The sequence below is a fragment of the Polypterus senegalus genome, chromosome 1 (assembly GCF_016835505.1).
Source record: "Polypterus senegalus isolate Bchr_013 chromosome 1, ASM1683550v1, whole genome shotgun sequence".
NCBI lineage: Eukaryota > Metazoa > Chordata > Cladistia > Polypteriformes > Polypteridae > Polypterus > Polypterus senegalus.
The window spans coordinates 211,965,674-211,991,933 of NC_053154.1; the positions used below are offsets into that span (position 1 = coordinate 211,965,674).

A 26,260-nucleotide genomic window follows, 5' to 3' on the forward strand; every position below is an offset into this window, starting at 1 on the left:
TCACCTTTGAATCAGTGTGAAATCTTAGGAGCAATCTTGTAATTAGATATGCACTGCGAATGACTTATGGTGACATTTCAGTGCTGACGTTTTAGCAACTGCAGTCCCTAAATGTGATGTGCCTTCCATGTAAAACTCATTGTAAGATGTTTTAAGATGTAAATCTGACACTGCCTTTACCCCAAAGCAAATGTATTACTGCAGCTTTTATTCTTTAAATGATTTAACTTAATTGTGCTAAGCAAACAGTATTCTAACCTCCTATTTATTATAACAAATTAGAAAATGAGATTCAATAAAAATGTGCACACCTTTTTTGTGGGCCTGCCATTTGAGAATGTAATTTAATTTAAAAATGAGTATGTATGCCTTTTTGCGTGGACATGATTTCATTGTAATTCTTTTTAAAACTTGTATGCATTGCTTTTTTGTTGTAAACATGTTTTTTGCATTGTGTAATTATTTATTACTTCAATTTCTTAATTATTTATCACTGCCACATATCTCAGAGAGGCCACCTCATTCAGCAACCAAAGCCATCCACTAATACAGCTTTTCTAGTGGCATCGCTGCAATCTGATGTTATTTTGGAAAAAACTGTTCGTGTCAAAATTGTTCTAATGTTAATTGGTTTGTTTCTCAAATCTAGCAATAAAGATTATGGGGGAATATCCACTCCCAGCAATGTCAGGTACAAGGAAGGAACCAAAACCTGGATAGGGTGGCACTCATTTTCTAGTCTTTCACCATTACTCAACTGCACTCAGCCCCTCACTCTAGGACAATACAGAGTTACTACTCACTCTAAAATTCATGTCTTGGGAATGTGTGAGGATATCAAAGTTTTTCGGAAAACAGAGGTGGATAAGGGAAAAAAGTGCAATGTTTATACAAGTAGGGTTCAGGCTGGATTTTGAATCTTGAATTCCTGACACGTGAGGCACAAATAATACATTTTTTCGTCTCTAAACTGACCATAGTTAGAAAATCACCAACAGCCCAGCAATTCAGATCAGATTCCATTCCACTACATACTAATTGAAACATAAAAATAGAGTGTATTATACTCATTGTAGGAAACAAATTTATTTTCCACCTTCACCAATAAAAATGTCAAAATACCAAGACCACCTGGATGTTGATGACAAAGGCACCCTGTGCACTTTTATTTTAACATTCCTGTTCTTTATAATCTAGGACCTCTTGTTTCTGTTGCATATAAGGCTCAGTGTGTTCAGCCATCATGCCTATCCTATTTTATTGATTTATCCAGTCCCTTTAGTACCATCCAGCCATCCCAGTTAAGGAGTAAACTCAGAGATATGCAGGTGGATGAACCTATGGTATCCTGTCTGTGACAATCAAGGACTGTGTTTCTGAGCACCACAAGGAACACAGAGGAACTATATTATAAAGAGCAGAGAAGGCTATTTTTCCTTTTTATTTTTTCCCTTTAATCTGGGAAGTGACATCCTTCATATTTTTTACAACTTTGTGATAGCCAGTGTGACTTTCTATGCTGTGGTGTGCCGGGCCAGCAACATCATTTCACCACCAAATCAGCAAGCTAAATAAAAAGGACAGGCTCAGTTATGGAATGCACACCGAGCCTACTAAAGGTAGAAGAGAAACATTATGCCATTATGAACAATGCTGCACATCCTCTCTCTGACACACAAACAGTGAGTACTGAATTACTGAACAGAAGTGTGTCAGGAAACATTACTGTGTCTCCTTTATACCAACAGCAATACATCTGCATAAAATGCTGCATTGTGACTGGGACAGCCAAGTCAGAAGCTTTTCCTTCTTTTTAATTTTCTTTCATAATTCTGGTGTGTGTTCTATCTATCTATCTATCTATCTATCTATCTATCTATCTATCTATCTATCTATCTATCTATCTATTTCAGTTTAGCCAGTTAAACACTTTAGGAAGAGGCCTTCAAATTTACAGCAGCACTTGAAATTCTTCCGTACAGCAGTGTTGACATAGAGCCTAAGTGACTCTGGAGTATGAGGGTTAGAGAACCATTCACTCTGCCAGTGGAAGCCAATTTAACCCTCAATGGGCTTAAAAATACAAGTGAAATCGGGTACATGAAGGGAGCAAGAGGAAAAGAAAGTAATTATGAACAACAGAAGAGTTTAGGATCTTGACCTTCTTGTGGAAATGATAGGGAGAGTATGAGTGGATATGAAAGCAGATTATGCACAATGGTTTTGAGCAGCACTGTTTGTTAAAACACTGGCAGCTGGCTTTCATTACCATGGAAACCGCTCCTTGAGTAACTGAAATCCAAAAAGTGTGCACGCACTTAAAAAAATACTTTGAAAACTGGTAAATATAAAAGAGCACCTACGCATACTAGCACCTATGGAGACACAAAGTACCCCACCCTAATTTGGCACACAGTCAAAAAGCATCAAAGGCCAATATTTAGGCTGTGACCTGGACTGAACAAATTTCTTCATGCTGCCCTACTCTGTACAAGGCCAATGTGATAGCAACCAGCCTCAACTCTGTTCTACTACAAAGAATTGTGCTACTGACCCTTTAGGCAGACAGTATTGTGCTGATCAAAGGCTACTTGGTGCCATGGAGTTTTACAGATCTTCCAAATGAAGAAGACATCTCATACATATTTTAAACTTGCTTCACAAGTGGTAATGTATGTTTGGTGGGGGTTGGGGGGGAGTCAGGCTATTCAAACAGTGTTTAGAGTGTGCAGGAGAAGGTACTGCAACTACACAGATCAAAGGGCTGCATCTCTCACCCCATCAAAGACCCTCTGAGCTGCAAGCCAGGAATCTTAAAGAGCATGTAACCCTCAAGAGTTACATCAAATACTAAATGAAGCTCTAATGGATGTTCAGGAACTAATAAGTAACATAACAATTCTTAGAGCTGTTAATATAGTGGTTGTGTTGAACCAGAACCTTTCCTGGCAGCATCAGACAAAATACAGGAACCAGCATTAGGCATGGTGATAGCACACTCATTCAGAGCCAATTTATTGTTAATCAGTAACCTTAATATACACAACCTTGGGATGTGGGGAAAAAAACTGAAGTACCAGGAGAAAAACATAGGTGGACATGAGGAGAACATGCAGACTCTACACTAATGGCAACTGGGCATGGAATTCAACCACAGAATGCTGCATTTGTGAGGCAGAAATGGTGCCCACTACACCATGGTGTTGCTTTGATTTAATAAATTATAGGTTTAAATTAAACATCCCTGTCTGCATTATAGTTTAAAAGTAGGGATAGCTGTTAACATGCTTAAAATTACACTGACCTAATTTATTTCTGCTGTCATCTGCAGTGTATTTCATGTAATAATGGGGAATAGTAACTTGAGCTAAACCAAAAAGAACTCAACACTAATTTATGCCAAAAACTTAATACAGTATGATTAGAGCGAAAATCACAAAGTTACTGATAAACTGTTATAAAATAAAGATGAGCTTCTTCCCTAGGCCTAGGAAAATGTGGGGTAACTTGTCAAGTGGACTGCTTCTCACAAACATTCATTAATATAGCAACAGACCTCCTATTCATTCTTCCTGTTCATCTCTGACACAAAACTGAAAGTGGATGGGCAGAGAATGGAAATTTCTAATTCATCCATCCATCCATTTTCCAACCCGCTGAATCCGAACACAGGGTCACAGGGGTCTGCTGGAGCCAATCCCAGCCAACACAGGGCACAAGGCAGGAACCAATCCTGGCCAGGGTGCCAACCCACCGCAGGACACACACAAACACACCCACACGCCAAGCACACACTAGGGCCAATTTAGAATCGCCAATCCACCTAACCTGCATGTTTTTGGACTGTGGGAGGGAACTGGAGCACCCGAAGGAAACCCCGCAGACACAAGGAGAACATGCAAACTCCACGCAGGGAGGACCCGGGAAGCAAACCCAGGTCTCCTAACTGTGAGGCAGCAGTGCTACATTTCTAATTCATTCTGGGTTAACTTTTAATGTATCCCATAAACCACATTGAGAAATATTTAACAGTGACAGTTGGCCAATATAATATACTACACTTTGGGACCCTGGATTGTGGTGCTGAGAGCTATGTCTGCTCTCACTTATTATATAGTTGCCCTTCTCCTTTACCAGCTCAGAGTGTTGTATACATATATGATATACAATTAATTAAGTATATGTCACTATTCTGAACAGACATACAAGTAAGAAGCTCATTGTATTATGTACACATGTCAATAAACTTGAACTTCACACTTTGCTAGGGTGTCTAAGGGAGGAATACAACTGGCATCTTGGCATTGCCATCTACATCTCTTGATGTGGTACATGAAAATCCCTCCATGATTCTCTGTACACACTTATCTGATACATATTTATTCAAACCGAGTTTTCAAAGGGAGCAAATTCTAGAATTAGTTTGCTTTTAAACGAGAATCAACTTCTATACCATTATGGTGCCCGTTCTTCCATAATCAGCATTTAGAAGATGAGTAATTTACCATACACTACCTATTCAGGCATTCATCATGTACAGTATTAACATCCTATCAACCATTGCATGTGCATATCAACCATTTTAGTTGCTGGTGTACAATATACTTGTAACATCCACACCTTTGTTTTGTTTAGAAGTTACCTATCAGTGGTCTTTAATTTCCTTAAACAAATGCCCCTATCCTATTGAAACTTTACTCCATTACCTGTTTTTTCCTTTTGCCCTACTTTGACATTTCCTCATTCATACTTGACATCCAAGTGAAATAGCTGTGCCCTTTTCCCCCCAAATGTGAATTCATGCACACACACACACACTTGCAAACACACTTGTCCTCCCACTCACTCTGACTTCATATATAAGACACCGTTTTTTTTTTCCAGTTACTACCTATCAGTAAGGCAAACTGTTTTGCATCCACTTAGTGCTTTTCATAAAAAAGGAATCAAATTGCAAAGAGAACATTAACTGCGTGGGAGACCCGGAATGCACATGTACCAGTTTGATGGCTTAAGATGTGATACTTGTATTCCAGCTGCAGCCAGCTTAAATGACCACAATAGAGAGGAGGGTCAAAAGAAGACCACATGGTACCATGCTGTGACAAATGTTAAGACAGAGTATTCTTCCGAAATGGGTTTTACTATCTAATGTTTGAAAATATCTAACCCTGATTTCTTCTTGTGCTTTGTTTCTGGTGACCGTTACATTAATTTAAGTGTGTTTCCAAAGGTTTTTAACTTGGAAAAATGATTTTCAGAAATTACTGCTATTTGCCATTTTTAAAGAACCTACTGTGCCAAAAGGTTCCTTGTTCACACATTCATTCATTTTCTTAAACACTTCACAGTTGAGGTGCTGGAGCTTATCCTGGAAGCATTGGGTTCAAGGTTGGATCCAGCCCAGGATGGAGTGCCAGCCCATCTAAGGGTACATGATATGTATTACTATTAGAGTAAGAAGTATTCACAATAATTTCCATCTCAAATTGTGATTAGTAATGGCATATCCATTGCTAAATTAGTGTAGATAAACAAATAAAATTAATAATATATATATATACGTTAAATTATGCGAATACATGCATTTCTTTGCCTTGCCAACAATATCTAAGCACATCGTAAGGCACAAGCTTCTTACTAAGAGTTCAGTATGGTAAAGAAAGGCAAACTGTCCAACTACTGTATATATATATATATACTGAGACACTTTTAGGGTCACAGCAGTCTAATCCATACAGCAGCAAGCCCAAAACAGGGGTCAGTCCTTGATGAGGTGCCAGCTTAATATAAGGCACAGTCATCCATGCCAGGACAGTTTAAAGTAACGAGTTAAACGCATGTGTAAATCGTATGTGTCAAGAAAATTGGAGCACCTGGAGAAAGGCACATGAAGTATGTGCAAACACAGTGATCGTTCCAGGATTTGAACCTAGGATACCAACCAATGTACCATTGAGGTGACATGACTCTATTTTTTATTTTCTTCATGAGATGACCTCCAGATTCTAGACAGGGATTATACCAGCAATAGAAGTCAAGGTCTGGAGACATTCTCTGTCTTTCTATCTCAGCAGCTGGAGCTTGATTTAAAAAGGGTTATTAAGATGATTAAAAAATTCAAAGATGGTTTAAAGTGACTAACAATTGGCACTGATTAAAACAGAAAGGAGAGGTGCATAGAGGGGCATCACTAAATAACTTGTTAAAAGAATGTGCACCTTTCTACAAGAGCCAATTACGACCCTCTGTTGGCATCATAGCACAAAAGCAGAGTTGTCTCATCACATACTAGACTCACTAGAGCCATAAAAACAGCTGCTAGTGAGAAAAATTATTTGATCTATTGCATGTATGTATGAGGAGTAATGGCAATTTGAAAATTACGCAGTAACCACAACAGATAGAAGCTGACGGCAGTGAAGCACTCTGATGTTAGTCTAGTTGAAGCCAAGGTTAAATGAACATGGACATGCCACTGTGGGACTGCACCATTGTTGAACAATGTGACATAGTGAGATTTCTTTTGGCAGAGACACTGAAACCTACTGAAATTAACCAATTTGCTGCAAAAGATGAGGAATTCTATCCAAAATGGTCTTGCTGCTTCATTATAATGCATGTCTCCATACAGTCACCGCAACAGTGGAGGCAATGCATCAGAAGCAGCTTGAACGACTTTCACATCCCCCTTACAGGCCTGATTTACCACCATGTGACTATCACATTTTTGGTCTCTACACAGTCGTAGGTTCACCTCTGATGATTAGGTTAAGGAGTTTAAGTATTTCCAAGATGGCAATGATGAACTGGCTGTGTAAAGAGGATTACCTGTGTTCTGCTTTGTGTATTGTATTTACCCCATTTTTGACACTCATTGCATGCTCAGCCTACCTGGAAATTGAGGGGGGGGGGTGGAGTCTCTCCATGAATTTTTTTTCCATTTTTTCCCTACAAGGGTTTTTTGTTTTGGGAGTTTTTTTCTTGTCTTCTTAGGAAGTAAAGGTTGTAGGACTATCAAAAACAAGGGCCTGTTAAAGCCCATTAAGGCATTTCTTGTGTGGTTTTCAGTTATAAAAGAAATTAATTGTTGTTACCGTTGTTGTTGGATTCGGGAACAGCAGAAAAGCTTCTTCTCCAGGGAATGAAGAAGTTAGTGGAATGATACAAGAATTGCATTGACCTGCAGGGAGGTTATGTGGTAAAGTGATATAACTGTTATGTTCATCTGTTACCGGTATAAAAGGTTAAGTTTCTTTTACTTTTTGATTTGTCCATTATCCAACCTGCTATATCCTAATTACAGGGTTACGGGGGTCTGCTGGAGCCAATCACCAATCAGCCAACACAGGGCACAAGGCAGGAAACAAACCCCGGGCAGGGCGCCAGCCCACCACAGGGCACACGCAAACACAATTTACAATCGCCACTTTGGACTGTGGGAGGAAACCGGAGTACCCAGAGGAAACCCACGCACACGGGGAGAACACGCAAACTCCACGCAGGGAGGACCCGGGAAGCGAACCCAGGTCTCCCAACTGTGAGGCAGCAGCGCTACCCACTGAGCCACCGTGCCATCCCTACTTTTTGATTCTCCCTTGTATATACTGTACATATATATGCACACACACACACAAAAAGAATGTTATTCATCCATCCATTATCAAACCTAGTGAGCCATTAATTAGTACAATGCAGGAATCCTGGACAATGCTGACAGAAAAACACAAATTTCTACCTACAATGAAACCCATTTTGTCATTATCAGAGAGCCTCATTACAGAAGAAGCACCACTGTTTCATGCAGAATGGCGAATCAGGAGACTGTTAGCAAGCTTGCAACAACTAAGTTACAATAACTGTTGTCAGACCGTAAGAGTTTTTTCAATAAAGACATCCATTTCATTTTATTTTTGCTGCTGTGCAGAATAGTTTTCCATAATACAAAAGACTACACACTTCTTTTAGAGTACTTGTGTAATATTTCAAAATTATTCTCATTTTGTGCTGCCCCCAAATTTTGTAGCCAACATCTGTATCATTAAGACAAGTATTACAGACTAGCAAAATACCCGCGCTTCGCAGTGGAGAAGTAGTGTGTTAAAGATGTTACGAAAAAGAAAAGGAAACATTTTAAAAATAACGTAACATGATTGTAAATGTAATTGTTTTGTCACTGTTATGAGTGTTGCTGTCATATATATATATATATATATATACATATATATATATATATATATATATATATATATATATATATATATATATATATCAAAATACCCGTGCTTCGCAGCGGCAAAGTACTGCATTAACATTTTTATTAAGAAGAAAATTAAACCTTTTTAAACTGAGGGAAAATATGCCAATAATTATTTGTTAAGGATCTGTTTGTATACCACATTTTCAGTTCGGCTCTCTGGTTGTAATATGACGAAGCTGTGCGCTGAGCTTACTCTTAAGCATGCAAGTTACAGTTGGCCATGTGAACAGTAATCCTGTCTCAAATCTGACAGCTTGGATTGCTGCTGTCATAATCGGTTTGAGTTTTATGGTTTGTTTCAATTACGACAGTATTTGCAGGACTTGTTGTGTTGAAGTGACATTCGGCATCTGTCAAGCGTTGTAAGCACACAACCGGTTTCATCGATAAAATCACATACAGCTTTTGAGAGTTTAAACATTCATAAACATCAAAGTGTCCAATACTGAAATCGTCACCTGTGAATATAAAATGTTTAAGAGACATTGGCGGTTGTCGAAAGTTGTAAAATGTTTGGCTATTTCGGTACACTTGAAAGCGACAACCGAACAATTCAGCGGCAGCCACCAACTCACATGCAGAACCATAGGTGAAGGGCTTAAGCATTTCACTCTTCTAGTGCTCCTGTGTAGTATAATTATCTCCTGTACCGTCATCAGTCCACACCTTGAACCTGTCCCAGTCATTCAATACATAAGACACAATGTTCCTCCGGATATCAAGAGTGAGCCTGATATGGCTGTGCAATATGTAACAAAGAGAATGGAAAACGTAGGTGCCATCTCCGGGCATGGAAACCACTCGGTAAGTGACAGTTCATTGATCAATAGTGATCACCTCGATAGACATGGTAATGGGGGTTGGAATGATAAAGGAAATGGGTACCTGAGAAATGTAAAGTAAGTCTAAAATACCTACACAATAACTATAATCATAATAAATGAACAATAAAACAGTGGAGAAGCCGTGGATTAAACAAAAAGGCTGTAGTTATCAGTAGGGAAACGTGAATCTTGTGGCGAAGCAAGGAAGGGAATGTAGAGACCGGAGCGACGGACGGTCTTATATAGGCAGGCAGCCAACAATGTGGGAGGCGTTGGGATTGGGGACCCAATGCCACCTCACATGATGACCGAGGTGCAGGCTATGGACGTATATATGTACGTAAGTAGGATTCAGTTAGCGTTGGGAACCCGTGTACCAAATTTCTTGAAGATGGGCCCATAAGTAACAAAGACTGTTGAAAAGTTCAATATGGCGGCCGACAGTGGCATCATACCACCGAAATAAGTACATACATTGGTTTCAGTTAGTGCAGGGAAGCTGCCTACCAAATTTCGAGAAGATGGGGCCATAAATAAGAAAGTTCAACATGGCGGACGTTGTTGACCATTATGACCATTATGCGTAGAATTTCGAAATGCAACCTGCTTAACTTTTGTAAGTAAGCTGCAAGGAATGAGCCTGCCAAATTTCAGCCTTCTACCTACGCGGGAAGTTGGAGAATTAGTGACGTTGGTAAGTTCAATATGGCGGCCAACAGTGGTGTCATACCAACGAAATAAGTATGTACATCGGTTTCCATTAAAAGTTCAATATGGCGGCCGACAGTGGCATCATACCACCGAAATAAGTACCAAATTTCAGCCTTCTACCTACACGGGAAGTTGGAGAATTAGTGATGTTGGAAAGTTCAATATGGCAGCTGACAGTGGCGTCATACCACCGAAATAAGTATGTACATTGGTTTCGGTTAGCGCATGGAAGCCGCCTACCAAATTTCGTGAAGATGGGGCCATGAATAAGAAAGTTCAATATGGCGGATGTTGTTGACCGTTATGCGTAGAATTTCTAAATGAAACCTGCTTAACTTTTGTAAGTAAGCTGTAAGGAATGGGCCTCCCAAATTTCAGCCTTCTACCTACACGGGAAGTTGGAGAATTAGTGACGTTTTGAAAATTCAATATGGCGGCTGACAGTGGCGTCATACCACCGAAATAAGTATGTACATCGGTTTTGGTTAGCGCAGGGAAGCCACCTACCAAATTTCGTGAAGATGGGGCCAAAAATAAGAAAGTTCAAAATGGCGGACGTTGTCGACCGTTATGACCGTTACGTGTAGAATGTCGAAATGAAACCTGCTTAATTTTTGTAAGTAAGCTGTAAGGAATAAGCCTGCCAAATTTCAGCTTTCTACCTACATGGAAAGTTGGAGAATTAGTGATGAGTCAGTGAGTCAGTCAGTGAGGGCTTTGCCTTTTATTAGTATAGATAGATTTGTTTTGGTAAGTCTTTTGAAAGTCCTGCAATAGAAAAGAAAACTAGAAGATTCTGTACATTGATTTATCAAAATGGAGCATTTCTCTTAACATTATCTTCTGGTGGAGTTGTGCTTTTTGGTGAGCTCTCTTTCTCTCTGGTACATCTGTAAAACATGAAGTGGTAAATCAAAAGGCTACTTCTGATACATGAATGTAACTTATAGTGTGCTACGTAACTAATGTAGAAAATGCCAAGGTATACCTCAGCAATATTTTCTGTTAATTGCAGTATGATACGACAGCACAGATTTACTTTTTAGGTCTGTATTTTCTCGTAAATATTTCTCAATGCCGCAAGTTGTCTGATTTAGCAGTGGACGGTTAGTGAAGTTAAGTTCAATCTCCTCTTGGCTCTGTCAAGAAAAAGCAGGCATTTTACACTGGTGGATGTCCCTCCAGAGTTTGGGAACCATTTCCTTTGATGCAGAACTATATAATTACTGCAGACATCTATTAAATATATACAGCATACAAACTGATATAATTAATTAAGTGTGACATGGTGGGGCAGGGTGTAGACTTGCAACCTTCTTGACTGGGGTAGTGAATTCCCTTGCCCTAATGACATATATAACAAGTCAATGTCAATTCTGTACTCTTTTATAAAGGAAGAAACAAATATAAAGAGTGTCTGCATGGGCTTCCACTGGAGACTCCAGACTCCCACCACATCTCAAAGACGTGCTAGTAGGTGGATTAGGCATTTGTAAGTGAGCACACTTTGAAGTGGACTAGCACCCTGTCCAGGGTTGGCTTCTGTCTAACACACAATACTTCAGGGACAGGGTCTGGTACCCTTAACTCTCTAAATGAATATGTTTTTTGAAAAATGGAGGGATCATTGGACTTTCATCATCAGAATTTGCAGTCAGTTTTTTTTTTTTTGCTTGAGTGTTTATTAGGTTATTGCCTATTTATTTGTCGAACTATCCTAATGAATAAAAATTATGTGCTTTCTTAAATATGTACATATGCATTGCATGCTCCCCTAGAAGAAACTGTTTAATTAGTCACTAGTACTACAGAGGTAACATTTTAGTTTAGGTACTGCAAAAATGCATCTATTACTCATATACTCTTATGGAACAAGACCTCAACAAAGGGTTCTTCTTGTCTTCGTAACACTTATAAAACATCAGTACACAGGGTATTCATTTCTGTGCAGTGTGACATAATACAATCCTTTGTTAAACACCTAAAATTACTTATTAACATGAAGAATTTGCAGGTTTTACACTGTTAGTAAATCCCAGGATGGAGTATCGATGGCTGCTACCAAAAATGGTAATTGATTTTGGATTTGAGAGGTAAATTGAAGGCAAGCACTTTCCAGACACATAGGGTGTGGAGTATGACATTTAGAAAAGTAGAATAGAAAGTAAAAAAAGAAGTAATGATGGTGAGTAACATTATATGGGCAAGAAGACAAACAATCTACCTGTATACAGTAGCTACAATCAAACCCTGAGTAAATGTAGTTCTAGGATGTGAGTAAGGATAATTGTGCTTAACTCCCTTTGTTAATCTTGTTCTGTTTTCTCATATTTATTTTTATACATTTTACTTTATTTTGTCCTTTCTGTTATAGATCAGGCTGGCATAAATAGTTGTAATAATAAAACGTACAAAATCTAAGAGAACAGGCATTTCATCCAACACAGTTTATCTATTTTTATTCAAAGCCATGTTGAATTTGTTATGTTAGGCTACTTCAGTGCCAGAATGATATTTGTGCTTTAGTAGTATTCCTTTGGCAATATGATATATCACTGTGAAACATTATTGGTAGCACACTATTTGCTTACCTAGTTTTTAATGTTTTTTCAAAGTTTGATATTTTTATTGTCATTATTTCCCTTTAATAGTATAACGCGTTACTTCCTTACTTGTCCTTGATAAGTGGTATTTGTTTTTATGTCACATACAGAGTGACACCTCAGCAGTTATGATGCAATACAAAAAAAAGAGGCTAGAATTCTCAAGAATCAACTCAAAAATGGTTGTTCTAAAATTCAGATTCAATTCTGGGGTTTCAAACCAACAGTGGAGGAAGGTCTGATGAAGACAGAAACTTTACAGTCGATGCACTCACAGGCCCACGCTTGAGCCCTTCAGTCGGTGAAGTGCTCTGTCACAAATGATATTTTGGTATTGCTTCCTTTGCATGATGTTCTCGACAGTGTATTGTTCAGTTTGTGTGTGTCTCTTCATCATGGAGGTCAACACTAATTTCTTTTTGGTACCAGGCACATACAGTACATGATACCTCATTTGTTGCTTTGTGATATTATCTTGGCAGTAAGATATATTCTATTTATTTATTTCATTTTCCCAGAAGGGTGGTTTTTGTTGTAATAATTTCTTGGCAGCATTAAAAATGTTTTTTTTTTTTGGCAAGCAATATGATAATGGATTAAAGTGTGGCTTTATCTTAACAATGTGTTTTTTAGATTTCTTGCTTTTTTTAGTGTGATATTTGTTTGTATGTTGGAAATACTTAATTAGTAAAACTATATTAAAAAAAAAAAGCTTTAACGCAATGGTATTACTTTTATCCATTAATCTGTGTTTTTTTTATTAGATTGTTCACCCTCTTTCTGAAATTTATCTTTTTCAAAATTGTATGGTAATAATAAACTGTGGTTTAGTTTTTAGTTTATTTGGGAATTTATTGCAGTCTAAGCTGAAATGTTTTTCCCAGATATTATTCTGTTAAAATATTACTTAATTATGGTTAATGTTGGTGTTTGTCTGTATATTTATAATATTTTCTTAGCGATCCTATGGTTTGCTTCCTTTTTATTTGAGTCCTGGGTTCAAACCAGGACTGTCTGGGAGGAGTTTGTTTTCCCTGTATCTGGGTGGGTTTTTCCACTCTGTCTCCCATCCCCAACCACTACACATGTATTTTAGTTTGACAGGCAGTTATAAACTGAACGCAGTATGAACAAGTTTGTATATGTGCAATGTATTGGTGTCCTACTTGATAATAATGGGAAACCTGCTGGCTGCTCCCAACTCTTAAATGGATTCAACAGGTTTCAGAATTGGTGGATTTATTAATAATGTTGGTAGCACAATGGTTAGTGTTGTTACCACACAGTGTTTGGGTCTTGTACAGTATATAATTCTCAGCCAGGATTATATGTGTCTACTGCAGTATCAGACCAGATTAGACTAACTAGCAACTCTACAAGTCTTCATGTGTATAGGGATGTGCCTTGTAATGGATTGTTGTCCTTTCAAAGGCTGGTTCCAGTTCAGAAAAAAAAAACATGAAATATAAAGAAAAAAAGCCAAACGGGTGTTGATGCACAAAAACATGTCTAAATGTTTAAATGTTATAACCTTTGTGACCTGTAGGAGGCACGCCCAGACACAACTAAACCTCACAGTCATGGGTTCAAACAACGATATTTGTATTACTGTAATCAAAATACCTTTCACAAGTTTTTATCACCTGGTAAATCACAGTCACAACTCTTTTCCTTTCTTCTTCTACCTGCACTCTCTAAGCAAGCTTTGTCCACTTTCTCCTGACTCTGACCGCCGCATATGGTGGAGTGGCTGCTTTTCAACCCAAACCTGGGAGTACTTCTGGCACAACGAGTTTGCCACCTGAAAGCACTTCTAGGTATGGCAAAACCTCTCTGTAACAGAGGAGCCTGCCCACAGCACCTTCTCCTAACAGCATCCAAGGACCCCTACAGGGCTGCCCAATAAAGCTATAGCTGAAGACATCCTGCCCAAAGAAGGGGCCTGAGTTTCCTTGAAAGTTTACTTATTGTAATTTTTTTAGTTAGCCAATAAAAGGTGTAATTTTGCTTGACTTCTCATTGTATCCATAATGGTTAACACAGTATACCACCCTAGTACTACTGGCACCTTATAAGTAATAAATAAAAAAAACTCTCGTAATAGCCTTTGTAAAATCTCAAAGAGCAGTTCACCTTTTATTGATGGTAAGTTTAAAAGGTGCTCAACGCATTAAGTTGACAGAAAGTATGTGTTGCTAAAACACAGACTAAACATACAGTTTATTACTTTAAACCACCTTTGTTACATTTATGTTAAAAAAAAAATCTGACTTACATTGTCCATTGCAGCTTCTCATTCTTGATAGAGTTGTACAGTGCCTAAGGAGAAAGTGACACACATTGTTTAGACTTCAATGGAGCTTAATCAAGGGGTGGCAGCAGTTAAAAAATGAAAGCGATGGCATGACTGGTTTCATTAAAGCCTAGGCTGACCATTCCTTTATGGCCTAATATAAAATGAAGTGTCAGAGACACCAGGAAAAAACTGCAAGTAAGCAAGTTTGCACAAGGAAATAGACAAGACAAGTAGTGTTAAACATGGAAAAGAATGTAACAAAGTAAGAAAATGTGATCCTGCCATTTGTCCAGTAGCCAACTGCACACACACACACATATATCTATCTATCTATTTACTGTATGTATATATATATATATTTATATATATATATATATATATATGCACAATATGTACAGTATGTGTATGTTTTGTTATGGATTGATGCCTCAAAAATACGCTCATGAACACATTATGTATACACTCTATATTTTATTAATACATTGTACAGTATTTTCAAATGTTCCTCCTTGACCATAAATATGACTAGAGGTTCTAATGTGCTGCTACTACATGCCCAAGAAGGTGAATGATGGTTTATATTTTAGGATCTTTAAGCTGTACAAGTGAATATCAAGATGATGGTTTAATACTGAACACATGAAAGTAGTGAAATTATTCAACACAGTAGTCTAAGTGTCTAAGAATAATACAACCAAAAAAGATGAAGAAACATCTAGTATTCCAAGGATAACTTAACTTTTTCTGCCACACTAAAAAAAAAAAAAACTGACATTAAATTACCTTTTTTTTGTTCTGCTGTTGCTGGTGGTGAGTGTCCAGTGGCTTGGTACCCAGAAGATCAGGGAAAACCAAAGGCTTAAGAGAACGGGAACGTGGTGGACGAGGGTACCTGAAGGGGTCCATCATGCGAAAATCCCGGCCATATCGGACAGAGCACAGGGAGCGGGACCTTAGGCGGCCTGCTGAGTGGAGGCTGTTGACACCAATCATAGCTGAGGCACAGCAGATTTAGTTGCAGGCAGTGCTGTTACAACAGTAAGGTCATTCCCCAGGAAGAGAAATCAGGAGTGTCAACTGCCAGGAGACAGCTGATTTGAACAGTGGATGGCACCACAAGGCACGCAGGCCAAAGGTAAATTGTGTGGAACAAAGGAATTGTCTAAAGCAGCTAACCTTTATCCAAGATGGACTTCAGAAAACTTAAAAATACCCTCAAGCAGTGATTACAGTGGTCATAAACTCAGATCAAGTGCACTTGAGGCAGTAGGGATGGCCTCTTTTACAAGTGATTTGTGCCTTGCTGCCCTATCATTATCTTTTTCAGACGTTGTGCGTCACTCTTTAATCACCCAGTCTCTTTTTTGCCACACTCTTTAACCGCTGTTTGTTACTGCACAATAACCAGTGACCACTGACACAATGAGAAACCATGCAGTGTGTGGCTGAGCATACGTAGCACCCTGTGAACAATCTGATGCAGATGAACTCTTAAAATCTGACTGACCAATGCCGTAACTTTAGAGCTCCTCTTGACTACACTCCTAGCACATCGCACAATGGTCTTTCAAACTTGCCTGTTTTTTCCCAGCACCCTGGGACCCCTGGCTGATCCAGCATAGCATCTTATTTCCCTGCTAACCAGCATCCCAGCACACTCTCTGACTGACCCAGCTCAGTTGGTCCTTCCTTCTTAGCTGCTAATTTTCATACAAAATAATAATAATAAAAATAAAAAAGCAGACAAGCAGCAGACAAGGCAGCAACTGAAAGGCTGTAAAACCAGACCCTTTCCAAAATATCCCGTCACCTCGAACAGGGGAGCCAGGGAATAAAGGCTGCAGTGAGTGACCAAGCGCCGGTCAACCGTCCAACGGTGAGGAGACGAATGCAAAAATCCTTTCCGACTCTGTCTCAGTCAGTGAGTCCCCGTTTCATTCTGTTTAGAAACAGATACGGTGCCTTAGCTTTAAATTTTGGATACCGTCTACATTGTATCGCCTTGCATGTCTTCTTTTCGGGTGTTCTTTGAGCAGATTTCAGCACGATTCTGATGAAAAAATTGATACGTTGTCCGAGTGCCTTCTCATGAAGCCAGTAATATTTAGGAAAAGTTGTGAAAATTGCTGCAGTCGTGCCCTCTATTGCTAGGCTGTAGACTAGAAGCTGTTGCTTTTTCCTTTCTCTGCAGACGAAAACTGTCCTAATCACATTGAATTCAAGAGCTGATGGGGCTGTGAACACACGCGCACACACTCGGGCTCGCACACACATTTCGCGCGCGCGCCCTCTCTCTCTTTCATCCCCGTCTCTAGGCAGCAAATCACAGCTCTCTCTCTCTCTCTCCTTCTTCCTCAGCCGTACCTTGAATGACAATTAGCATTCAGCTCCGATGCCGTAAGTGAGACAGGCGCATAGACGCATCCGTGGAGCCTCAGTTGGGTGTATAGAGGGAATAAAGCGAAAAAAGTGCAAATGAGGCAAAATGAACAATAGTACGGTGAATTGGGGGAAAGAAAACCCAATGATATTCTACTTGGTGAATAAAAGAATAAGAAATACAGAGCGGATGGTATACGCAGGGTATGTCCAGGGAGTTAAGGTGGCAGGTAATTCGTAAAAAATGAGTATTCACCTTAAAACAGTCATAATAAATAAAACGTATTCTCGATTTTATGAAGTCGTTCTTACCCCTCCTAAGACCAGTCGGCTGCAAAATGTCACTTTCAACATGGGAGAGGCGCTATATAAAAAATTTATTATTATTATTATTAGTAGTAGTATTATTATTATTATTATTATTATATTTTACCTAGCAGCTCAGTGTCTAGGCGAGTTCAAATCAGAGTAATGGAAAGCGAGTAGTAAATTAGTCACTTAGAAAAAATACACAAACAGAAGAAAGCCAACAGACTTCTCGTTTAATATTACTAAGAACATGAATACTAGTAAAAAGGAGAATAAGAAGAAAAATAATGCATTTTATTTGTAAAATTTCTCTCCCGCAGTGAAAGCACTTAAGTACTAGTCACCAATCCATTCATTCATCCATAAATCGAAATATTTTTTAAACTGCCTACACACACACACATCTGGAATCAATAGAGCAGCAGTACAAAGTTCAAAAAGTCAATGTAACAAGTTAAATATACGAATTTAAATAAATATGTGCATGAGTAAATAAAAATTAGTTGCAAGTTTAAAATAAGGTAAAGCACAGTGGTAAATACAAATATCAACCTAGCTCAATAGAGCAGTAGATAGATCATGAGTGACTAATGATTGATAGATAGATAGATAGATAGATAGATAGATAGATAGATAGATAGATAGATAGATAGATAGATAGACAGATAGATGAGACTTTAGTTTTCCCAAGAGGACGCATTAAAAGAAAACCTCTTAGCTCTAAGCCTAGACTGAGTAGGCATCGACCTTGGGGTGCCATGTAGGCACTAAAACTGATCCAAGCCCACCCTCATCCCTGCACCACAGATGCAGCTTGTGCTAAAACATTTGTATTATTTTTTCCCCACATGAAGCAATGCCCAATAACTTAGAATAGCAAATTAAAATCAGAATTTTATTATTTTTTGCTTTTTGATTTAAAAAAATGAAATATTATACTAAAAGAATTCAGACCTTTTGTGATGTCACTTGAAATATGGCACAGGTGCATACCATTATGTTGATCATCATTGAGATGTTTCTACACCTTACTTGGAATCTACCTGTGGTTAATTCAATCGATTTGGCTTGATTAGGAAAGACACATACTTGTCTATAGAGAGTCACACAGACGACAATGTGTATAAGAACAAAAATCAAGCCAAGAGGTCAAGCGAGTTGCATGCAGATCTTAGAGACAGGATTGTTTCGAGGCACATATCTAGGAAAAGCTACAAAAAATCCCTGCAGCATTGAAGGCTCCCAAGAGCACAGTTACTTTTATAATAAGTTTGGAACAACTACAACTCTCCCTAGAGTTGGCTGCCCAGTCAAACTGACCAACTGTGAGAGAAGGGCCATGGTAAGAGATGTGACCAACAATCTAATAGGTTACTCTGACTATGCTCCAGAGAAACTATTTGGAAATGGGAGTAACGTTCAGAAGGGCAACCATCACTGCAACACTACACTGATATGGGCTTTATGACAGAATGACCAGATAGACACTTCTCCCCAGTAAAAGATGCATGCAAGCTAAGCTCACTTTAAGTTTGAAAAAAGACACTTCAAGTACTCTGAGACAATGAGAAACAAAATTCTCTTGTCTAATGAAACTAAGATTCATATCATGGAGAAAACCAAGCACTGTTCATTACCTGTGCGATACTATTCCAATGGTGGAGCACGGTGGTGGTAGCAACATGTTGTGGGTTTGTTTTTCAGCAGCAGAGACTGGGAGAATAGACAGGGATGAGGGAAAGCTGAATTGATCAAAGTATGGAGTTATCCATAATAAAAACCTGCTCCAGAGTGCTCTATACTTCAGACTGGGCCGAAGTTTCACCACAGAACAGAACAATTACTCTAAGCACAAAACAAAAACGCAACAGGTGTGGTTTAGGGACAAATCTGGAAATCTCCTTAAGTTGCCCAGCCAGAACCTAGACTTAAACACAATCAAATTTCTCTGGAGATATCTGAAAATAGCTGTCCATCAATGGTCACCATCCAACTTGACAGAACTTGAGGGATTTGCAGAGAGGAATGGCAGAAAATCCCCTAATACCCATTTCTTTGGGGTGTGAGGGGAAAACAGAGAGAGTCACATAAACAATCACATATAGTCTGGGCTGAGAATCAAGGTGCTCTGAAATCACTAGCCATAAGAACTATGGCAAAAAGGTTCCAACCATACAAGTAGGTTGGCTGCTCTGTCTCAAAAAGTGCATGAAGTAATTTCTCTCACTAGTTTCATAAATCAAACTATGGGCTAGCTCCTGTTTTTGAGAGGCCTTTATAAATTGAAGGTGGTACAGTTGCACCGCTATAACACTGCTTCCTCACAGTAAGGAGACCAGAGTTTGTGTCCTAGGTAATCCCTACATTGAGTTTTGTATGTTCTCACCATGTCTGTGTGGGTTTCCTCCAGGTGCTCCAGTTTCCTCTCATAGTCCAAAGACATGCTGGTTAGGTGGACAGACAACATTTAACTGGCCATAGTGTATGGTTGGGGTGTGTGTGTGTTCACCCTGTGATGGACTGGTACCTTGTCCCAGGTTTGTTCCCGCCTTGTGCTCTTTGTAGACTGGGTTAGACTCCAGCACCCCCCAATCCCCATCGTAACCCTGTTCAGGACTAACTGAAAAAGGGACTATCCATTGCAGAAGCAGTACTCATTTCTACAGCTTTGCTGAGAAGACTAAATAATAAAACAGAATATGCAATAAAGTAATGCTGTCATGTTGGCAGAAACCAGGAAAGAAAGTGACAGAGCAACTAAGTGCATCCATAGACTAAAGGGAGTGATCTACTCTTACAGGTTGAGGGGGCTGAGTCTCTAAGGAATGTCTTCTGTTGGGAATGTTACACCTATTCCAAAGGCAAGCAGGATACTATCTGATAAACAGTAAACCTCATCCTCATGGGCACCGGAAGTGAATTAAGAATGCTAGTATGTTAAAGCAGTGGCTCTGACAGTGTAATAGCCAAATACTTTGAGTTGGTAAATTTAGCTTAGTTTGAATTTAAATATAATGAAGATTTAATACAGAAAATGGAAGGTTCTGTTCCATCCCCTTAGAGTTAAAAGTAATAGCTTGTTCTTAATGTTAGTTCTGTGTGACAGTAGTATAGCTCTTAGAGTTAGAGAGCTAGATATAAACAGGAAGGCATTAATGGCATATTGTTTTCTGCCTTATGTACTTAGATTCAAATGTATGTCCTAGGGTATATGATAATAGATAGAAATCTTAAGAAATTTAACCTAGATACTTACTATAGACAAGCATTTTCCTAGTTTCCCTTTTTTGCATGTGTTATCAACCTTATCAACACATTTTTTGTGTGAACTGTTTGCTTTGAATTTCACTGAAATCTTTAACATCAAAACACTTAGATTGTGGAGTTTTTCTGTATAAGTCATACTGTAGCTGGAATGCCTTTCAGGTAACTGGATTTGAACTACTGTATTTGGATACCATCAACAAATGCAGTTACGCTAGTTTGAAGAAATTTCTGGATAAGAAACAAAGCTTTAATGAACAGTAGGTAGCTTTGGAGGCCAGTTTCATAAAGTTTGCAGTCTTACATATAGCCTGCTTATGAAATACACTGTATATAAATTATTATGAAATATTATTCTTTCATGTGTAATAGATAATTTATTTCTACTTATTATTATGGTACATTGCTTGCTATTCATTTTTTACTATACGTTTTTCTTTTTTCATTGACAATTATACTGTATCAGTTTGAGAAATTACTGTGTGGTTTTTCCAGGAGAAATGATAAGGAAGTTGTTTGTACCCAGAGATTTCTACCTAAATGGGGCACTGATTGATTTATTCAAGTTATTTAAAGTGTTACTACACTCTGGCATTTGAAAATCCCTCCGCTGCTGGGCCATGGACCCACTGGAGCACTACAGCCACTGACCTACCCATCTATAGGACTTTTGAATTGCAGCCCTCTGTAACCTTCTACCCTTCTGTGCAATCTGACAGCATCTGGAGAAGATGACAGCCTGAACACTGAGAGCATCTCAGCTACGAGAGGGAAGAACTACTACAGTAACACCCTGTTGATATTTAAATTGGGGCTTACCTGGCAAATCCTGATGTAGACTGCATGCTAAATGATTGTTTAATAAGGTTTTTGTTGTTGTGGTTACTTTGTTGTCTCTGCAGCTTTGAGTTGGTGCTATAAGCAGAACTACCTTTTCAGTGCATATCTGAACATTGAACCTGGTCTGTTCATGGAGCTAATGCTCTGCTGGACATGCTAACTAAATTTTAGGTTAAGTGGTGTCATGACATTGACTCTATAAGAGTGATATATACTGCTCAAAAGAATTAAAGGAACACTTTTTAATCAGAGTATAGCATAAAGTCAATGAAACTTATGGGATATTAATCTGGTCAGTTAAGTAGCAGAGGGGGTTGTTAATCAGTTTCAGCTGCTGTGGTGGTAATGAAATTAACAACAGATGCACTAGAGGGGCAACAATGAAATGACCCCCAAAACAGGAAACAGGTGGAGGCCACTGACATTTTTCCCTCCTCATCTTTTCTGACTGTTTCTTCACTAGTTTTGCATTTGGCTACAGTCAGTGTCACTACTGGTAGCATGAGGTGATACCTGAACCCTACAGAGGTTGCACAGGTAGTCCAACTTCTCCAGGATGGCACATCAATACGTGTCATTGCCAGAAGGTTTGCTGTGTCTCCCTGCACAATCTCAAGGGCATGGAGGAGATTCTAGGAGACAAGCAGTTACTCTAGGAGAGCTGGAGAGGGCCATAGAAGGTCCATAACCCATCAGCAGGACCAGTATCTGCTCCTTTGGGCAAGGAGGAACAGGATGAGCACTGCCAGAGCCCTACAAAATGACCTCCAGCAGGCCACTGGTGTGAATGTCTCTGACCAAACAACCAGAAAGACTTCATGAGGGTGACCCAAAGGCCCCATGCCCTCTAATGGGCCCTGAGCTCACTGCCCAGCAGCATGCAGCTCGATTGGCATTCGCCATAGAATACCAGAATTGGCAGATGCACCACTGGTGCCCTGTGCTTTTTACAGATGAGAGCAGGTTCACCTTGAGCACGTGACAGAAGTGAAAGGGTCTGGAGAAGCCATGGAGAACATTATGCTGCCTGTAACATCATTCAGAATGAGCAGTTTGGTGGTGGTTTAATGATTGTCTGGGGAGGCATATCCATGGAGGGTCACACAGACCGCTACAGGCTTGACAAAGGCACCTTGGCTGCCATTAGGTATCAGGATGAAATCCTTGGACCCATTGTCAGACCCTATGCTGGTATAGTGGCTCCTGGTGCACGACAATTCCTGGCCTCATGTGGTGAGAGTATGCAGGCAGTTCCTGGAGGATGAAGGAATTGATACCATTGACTGGCCACCACACTTTCCTGACCTAAATCCAATAGAACACCTCTGGGACATTATGTTTTGGTCCATCCAATGCCACCAGGTTGCACCTCAGACTGTCCAGGAGCTCAGTGATGCCCTGGTCCAGATCTGGGAGGAGATCCCCCACAACACCATCTGTCATCTCATTAGAAGCATGCACCGATGTTGTCAGGCATGTATACAAGAACACAGAGGCCATACAAAGTGCTGCGTACAATTTTGAGTTGCTGCAATTAAATTTTGGCAAAATGGACTAGCCTGCCACATAATTTTTTCACTCTGATTTTTGGGGCGTCTTTGAATTCAGGGCTCTGTAGGTTGATCATTTTCATTTCCATCAAACGATGTGGCATCCTTTCGTTCCTAACACATTACCCATTCTATATCAGTATAGATATCCAGGAGGATTTCTTTTTCCCATTGAGATCTGATGTGTTTTCAAAGTGTTCCTTTAATTTTTTTGAGCAGTTTAGTATATATGTGTTTTATTATTGTGTTTGTTGATTTCCAATGATTATTTGTCTTGTTTTGTCTGTTATTTGGTTAATTATGCTCTGTATTTTTAAATGTCAGTACATATGTTCCATGGATTTTGTCGGTGATTCCCTAAGAGGTGAAACCACCATCTGCTAATCACCAACAAGAACTGCCCTGCACCTTATAAATTCAGTGGGTCTCCCACAGTTCCTGGTGATTCATTTTGAAAATGCTTATGAATGGGGACTTCTTGTGGTTTTTGTAAACTCAATGTGCTTCATGATTTTTTGGATTTTCTGGACCTTTGGCTCTGTGTTTTGACCTTGGTCCTGGGTTCTATTATGGGACCTGTTTGATTTGGATTGCCTTTTATGTTACAGACAACTCCTTTTTGACTTACATGACACTCTGTAGGGCACACATTTACAGATAATTTTGTGAACGTACTTTGGATCTTATTGGGACTTATCTGCTTTGAGACTCCTAGTTCACGATGGCATCTAAGAAAATATTTGGTTGCTGCTGGAAAAGGTGTTGGTGAGGCCATTGGGGGGCGGTCACTTTATGATCTGTGGGCGTATCCCAATGTCGCAGCGCAGTGACAGGGACACTCTGCCATAAAAATTGGCGCTATTCTTCAGATGAGAATTAAAACCAAGATCCTGGCTCTCTGTGTTCATAAAAGATCTCTGGAAACTTTTGGAAAGATTAGGGTGTTCCCCAATGTCCTGGCAAAATTGCCAACCTCAGCCTAGTCATTCTGGGTTCCTAATCATCCTCTATCTCTCAACGCTTTACCACCGAATAGCTATTGTGTGGAAAGTGTATTAGTGCATAAATGGTTGCATCATCCAGAAGGATCCTACACATTGGTGGTGTTTAAAGTGGTTCTCCACTGTACATGTAAAGCGCTTTGAGTAGGTTAGAAAAATGCTATATAAATATAAATGTAATTAATCATTATTGTAGGTATGTAGTCTGTGGGAGTTGTGGAAGAATTATTTATACGGTATACAGAAAGGATGCCAATAAGTGTAAAACTGAACTTGAGCACACCCAGCACTGGACTGATGTTCCATCCAGATCTGGTTTTCACGGTGCTCCCCAGATCTGCTGGGATAGATTCTCATCTGCTGTTATATTGAATTTAGAAGGATAGATAAGTCAAAAGGGGCAAAAAGGAAACAATGCCTTATTATGGTATGCCAAATCTGGCTTAAGGTTTTTTCATGCTGCTTGATTTTGTTCTTTAATTGACAGGTGGACATGGGTCAAGAGTTAAAAAAACACAGCAATTTATTTTGTGAACCACTGCCTATGATAGCATAATTGCTCACTATAAAAATGCATGCTTGCATTTCTCTTTAAAGTAAGATATACTGTCAAAAATGTAATTTTTTTCCTGTTTGGAGAGCCTTACAAAGTAGCTGTTGTATGTACTCAATGACATACAGAGGGCACTGTCCTTTCAGTCGGAGAGGGGTCTAATGGGATTTGCCAGGGGGATATGGAAGGGCGAGATTTAATGCAGAGGACCTCCTTTTCACGCCTGCAGATTTTCAAGAGCCACTAACAAATCATTTTCCCAAGAGAATGTCTCTCTCTTCTGCAGCACACTCTTTTTGTCATGTTTGCCTTATTTAATTGTGCCAGATTTTCTGAGGAGGCTGGATGCAGAAGTGACGTGCAGATTGTTCCCTGCTCTAAGGTACCTGCTCCTTAGGAGTTTATTGCAGTGATTTTCTATTAAAGCTGTGGTGGTGGTGATGATGATGGTGGGGGTAAGCCCTCTCAGTCAGATTAGTTGTCACATGACACTGTCACATTCCTCCTACACAGCTTTAATGGAGTGCTGTTCATGAGCTTTGAAAAATTACACACAAAAAACTGTCCAGTCTGTATCCATGGCAATCAGAGCCAGATTCAGTGTAGAGAAGTCCAGTTCAAGTTCTACAGTGCACTCCGCTTAAGAAAGTCATGTCTGGCAGGTTAATGTCTACAATGGACACTGTAGCCACAACTCTAGGATGCGGCTAAAATCGCTTTGGGAGCTCCTCATTTTAGCTGGTGCATTCTCACACTTTTTCAGCATTCACTGTAAAGTAGGGCACCTGAGTGGAGCTGGGTAGCGGGAGAACATATGAAAACTGCCAAAGCAAAAAAATAAAAAAAAAATTGTTACCTTTCTGCAAGTTACCAATCTTCTGTTTTCTCAGAAATGGTACACGAGATGACAGATTTTTTATTAAATGTCACACATTTTGTTGAATTGACAAGTAATTCTTACAGATAGAGTCTACAGTATTTCTAATTTCTAAATTGCTCTCTTCCTGTAAGAATCCCACGCATTATCAGTGCAGAGTTATGCCACAGTGGCAGATATAATATATTGTACTGAACTACTACTACTTCTTCTTCTTTCTTAACCCATTTCTTATCTAGGAAGTGGTAGATGGGATTCCCCTCAAAGTAGCCCTGAACACGAGGTACGAGTTAAGTCGTATCTCATTGAGCCTGTCTAGACATGCTATATAATACCACTCATATCTCAGTATACAACCACTATAGACAGAGCCAGCTTGATGAATGGGTTTAGCCACTGTGTCTCAGATATCTACTACAAGTGAATAGCCATGAAATTTGTTTTTTAGAGGCTTACTTAAAGTAGTGTTATAAATGGACTGTACGTAGTTATGTAATTGCGGAAAAGATATAAAGCTGCTGATGTTTAAAACAACTAGATTTATTGCAATAAGAATATTTTGATGATAATGACTGTGATCAAGATAGTGACAATCAATTGGATGATGTGGAACCCCTATGTTCACTAATGCAGATAGGCCCCAAAAAAGCGTTTCTTAATCACAAGACATCCAACTTGTCACTACTATCAGGAAGATAGTAGAGGGACATTCTGCTGCCCACTGATTGTAAACAGTGACCAACCACCAAATGTGTTGTGTGCAACAAGTATGGATAATGCAAAGAAATGTGAT

General features: G+C 39.3%; 1 protein-coding gene across 1 annotated transcript in view; it reads right to left on the minus strand.

Annotated features, from left to right (window-relative positions):
• Positions 1–26,260, minus strand: part of LOC120538928 — a 179,684-nt gene that overhangs the window by 45,414 nt on the left and 108,010 nt on the right. The window contains exon 10 of the mRNA XM_039768552.1: positions 14,674–14,717. Coding sequence (XP_039624486.1) covers positions 14,674–14,717 — 44 coding nt within the window. The remainder of the gene's footprint in view (positions 1–14,673; positions 14,718–26,260) is intronic.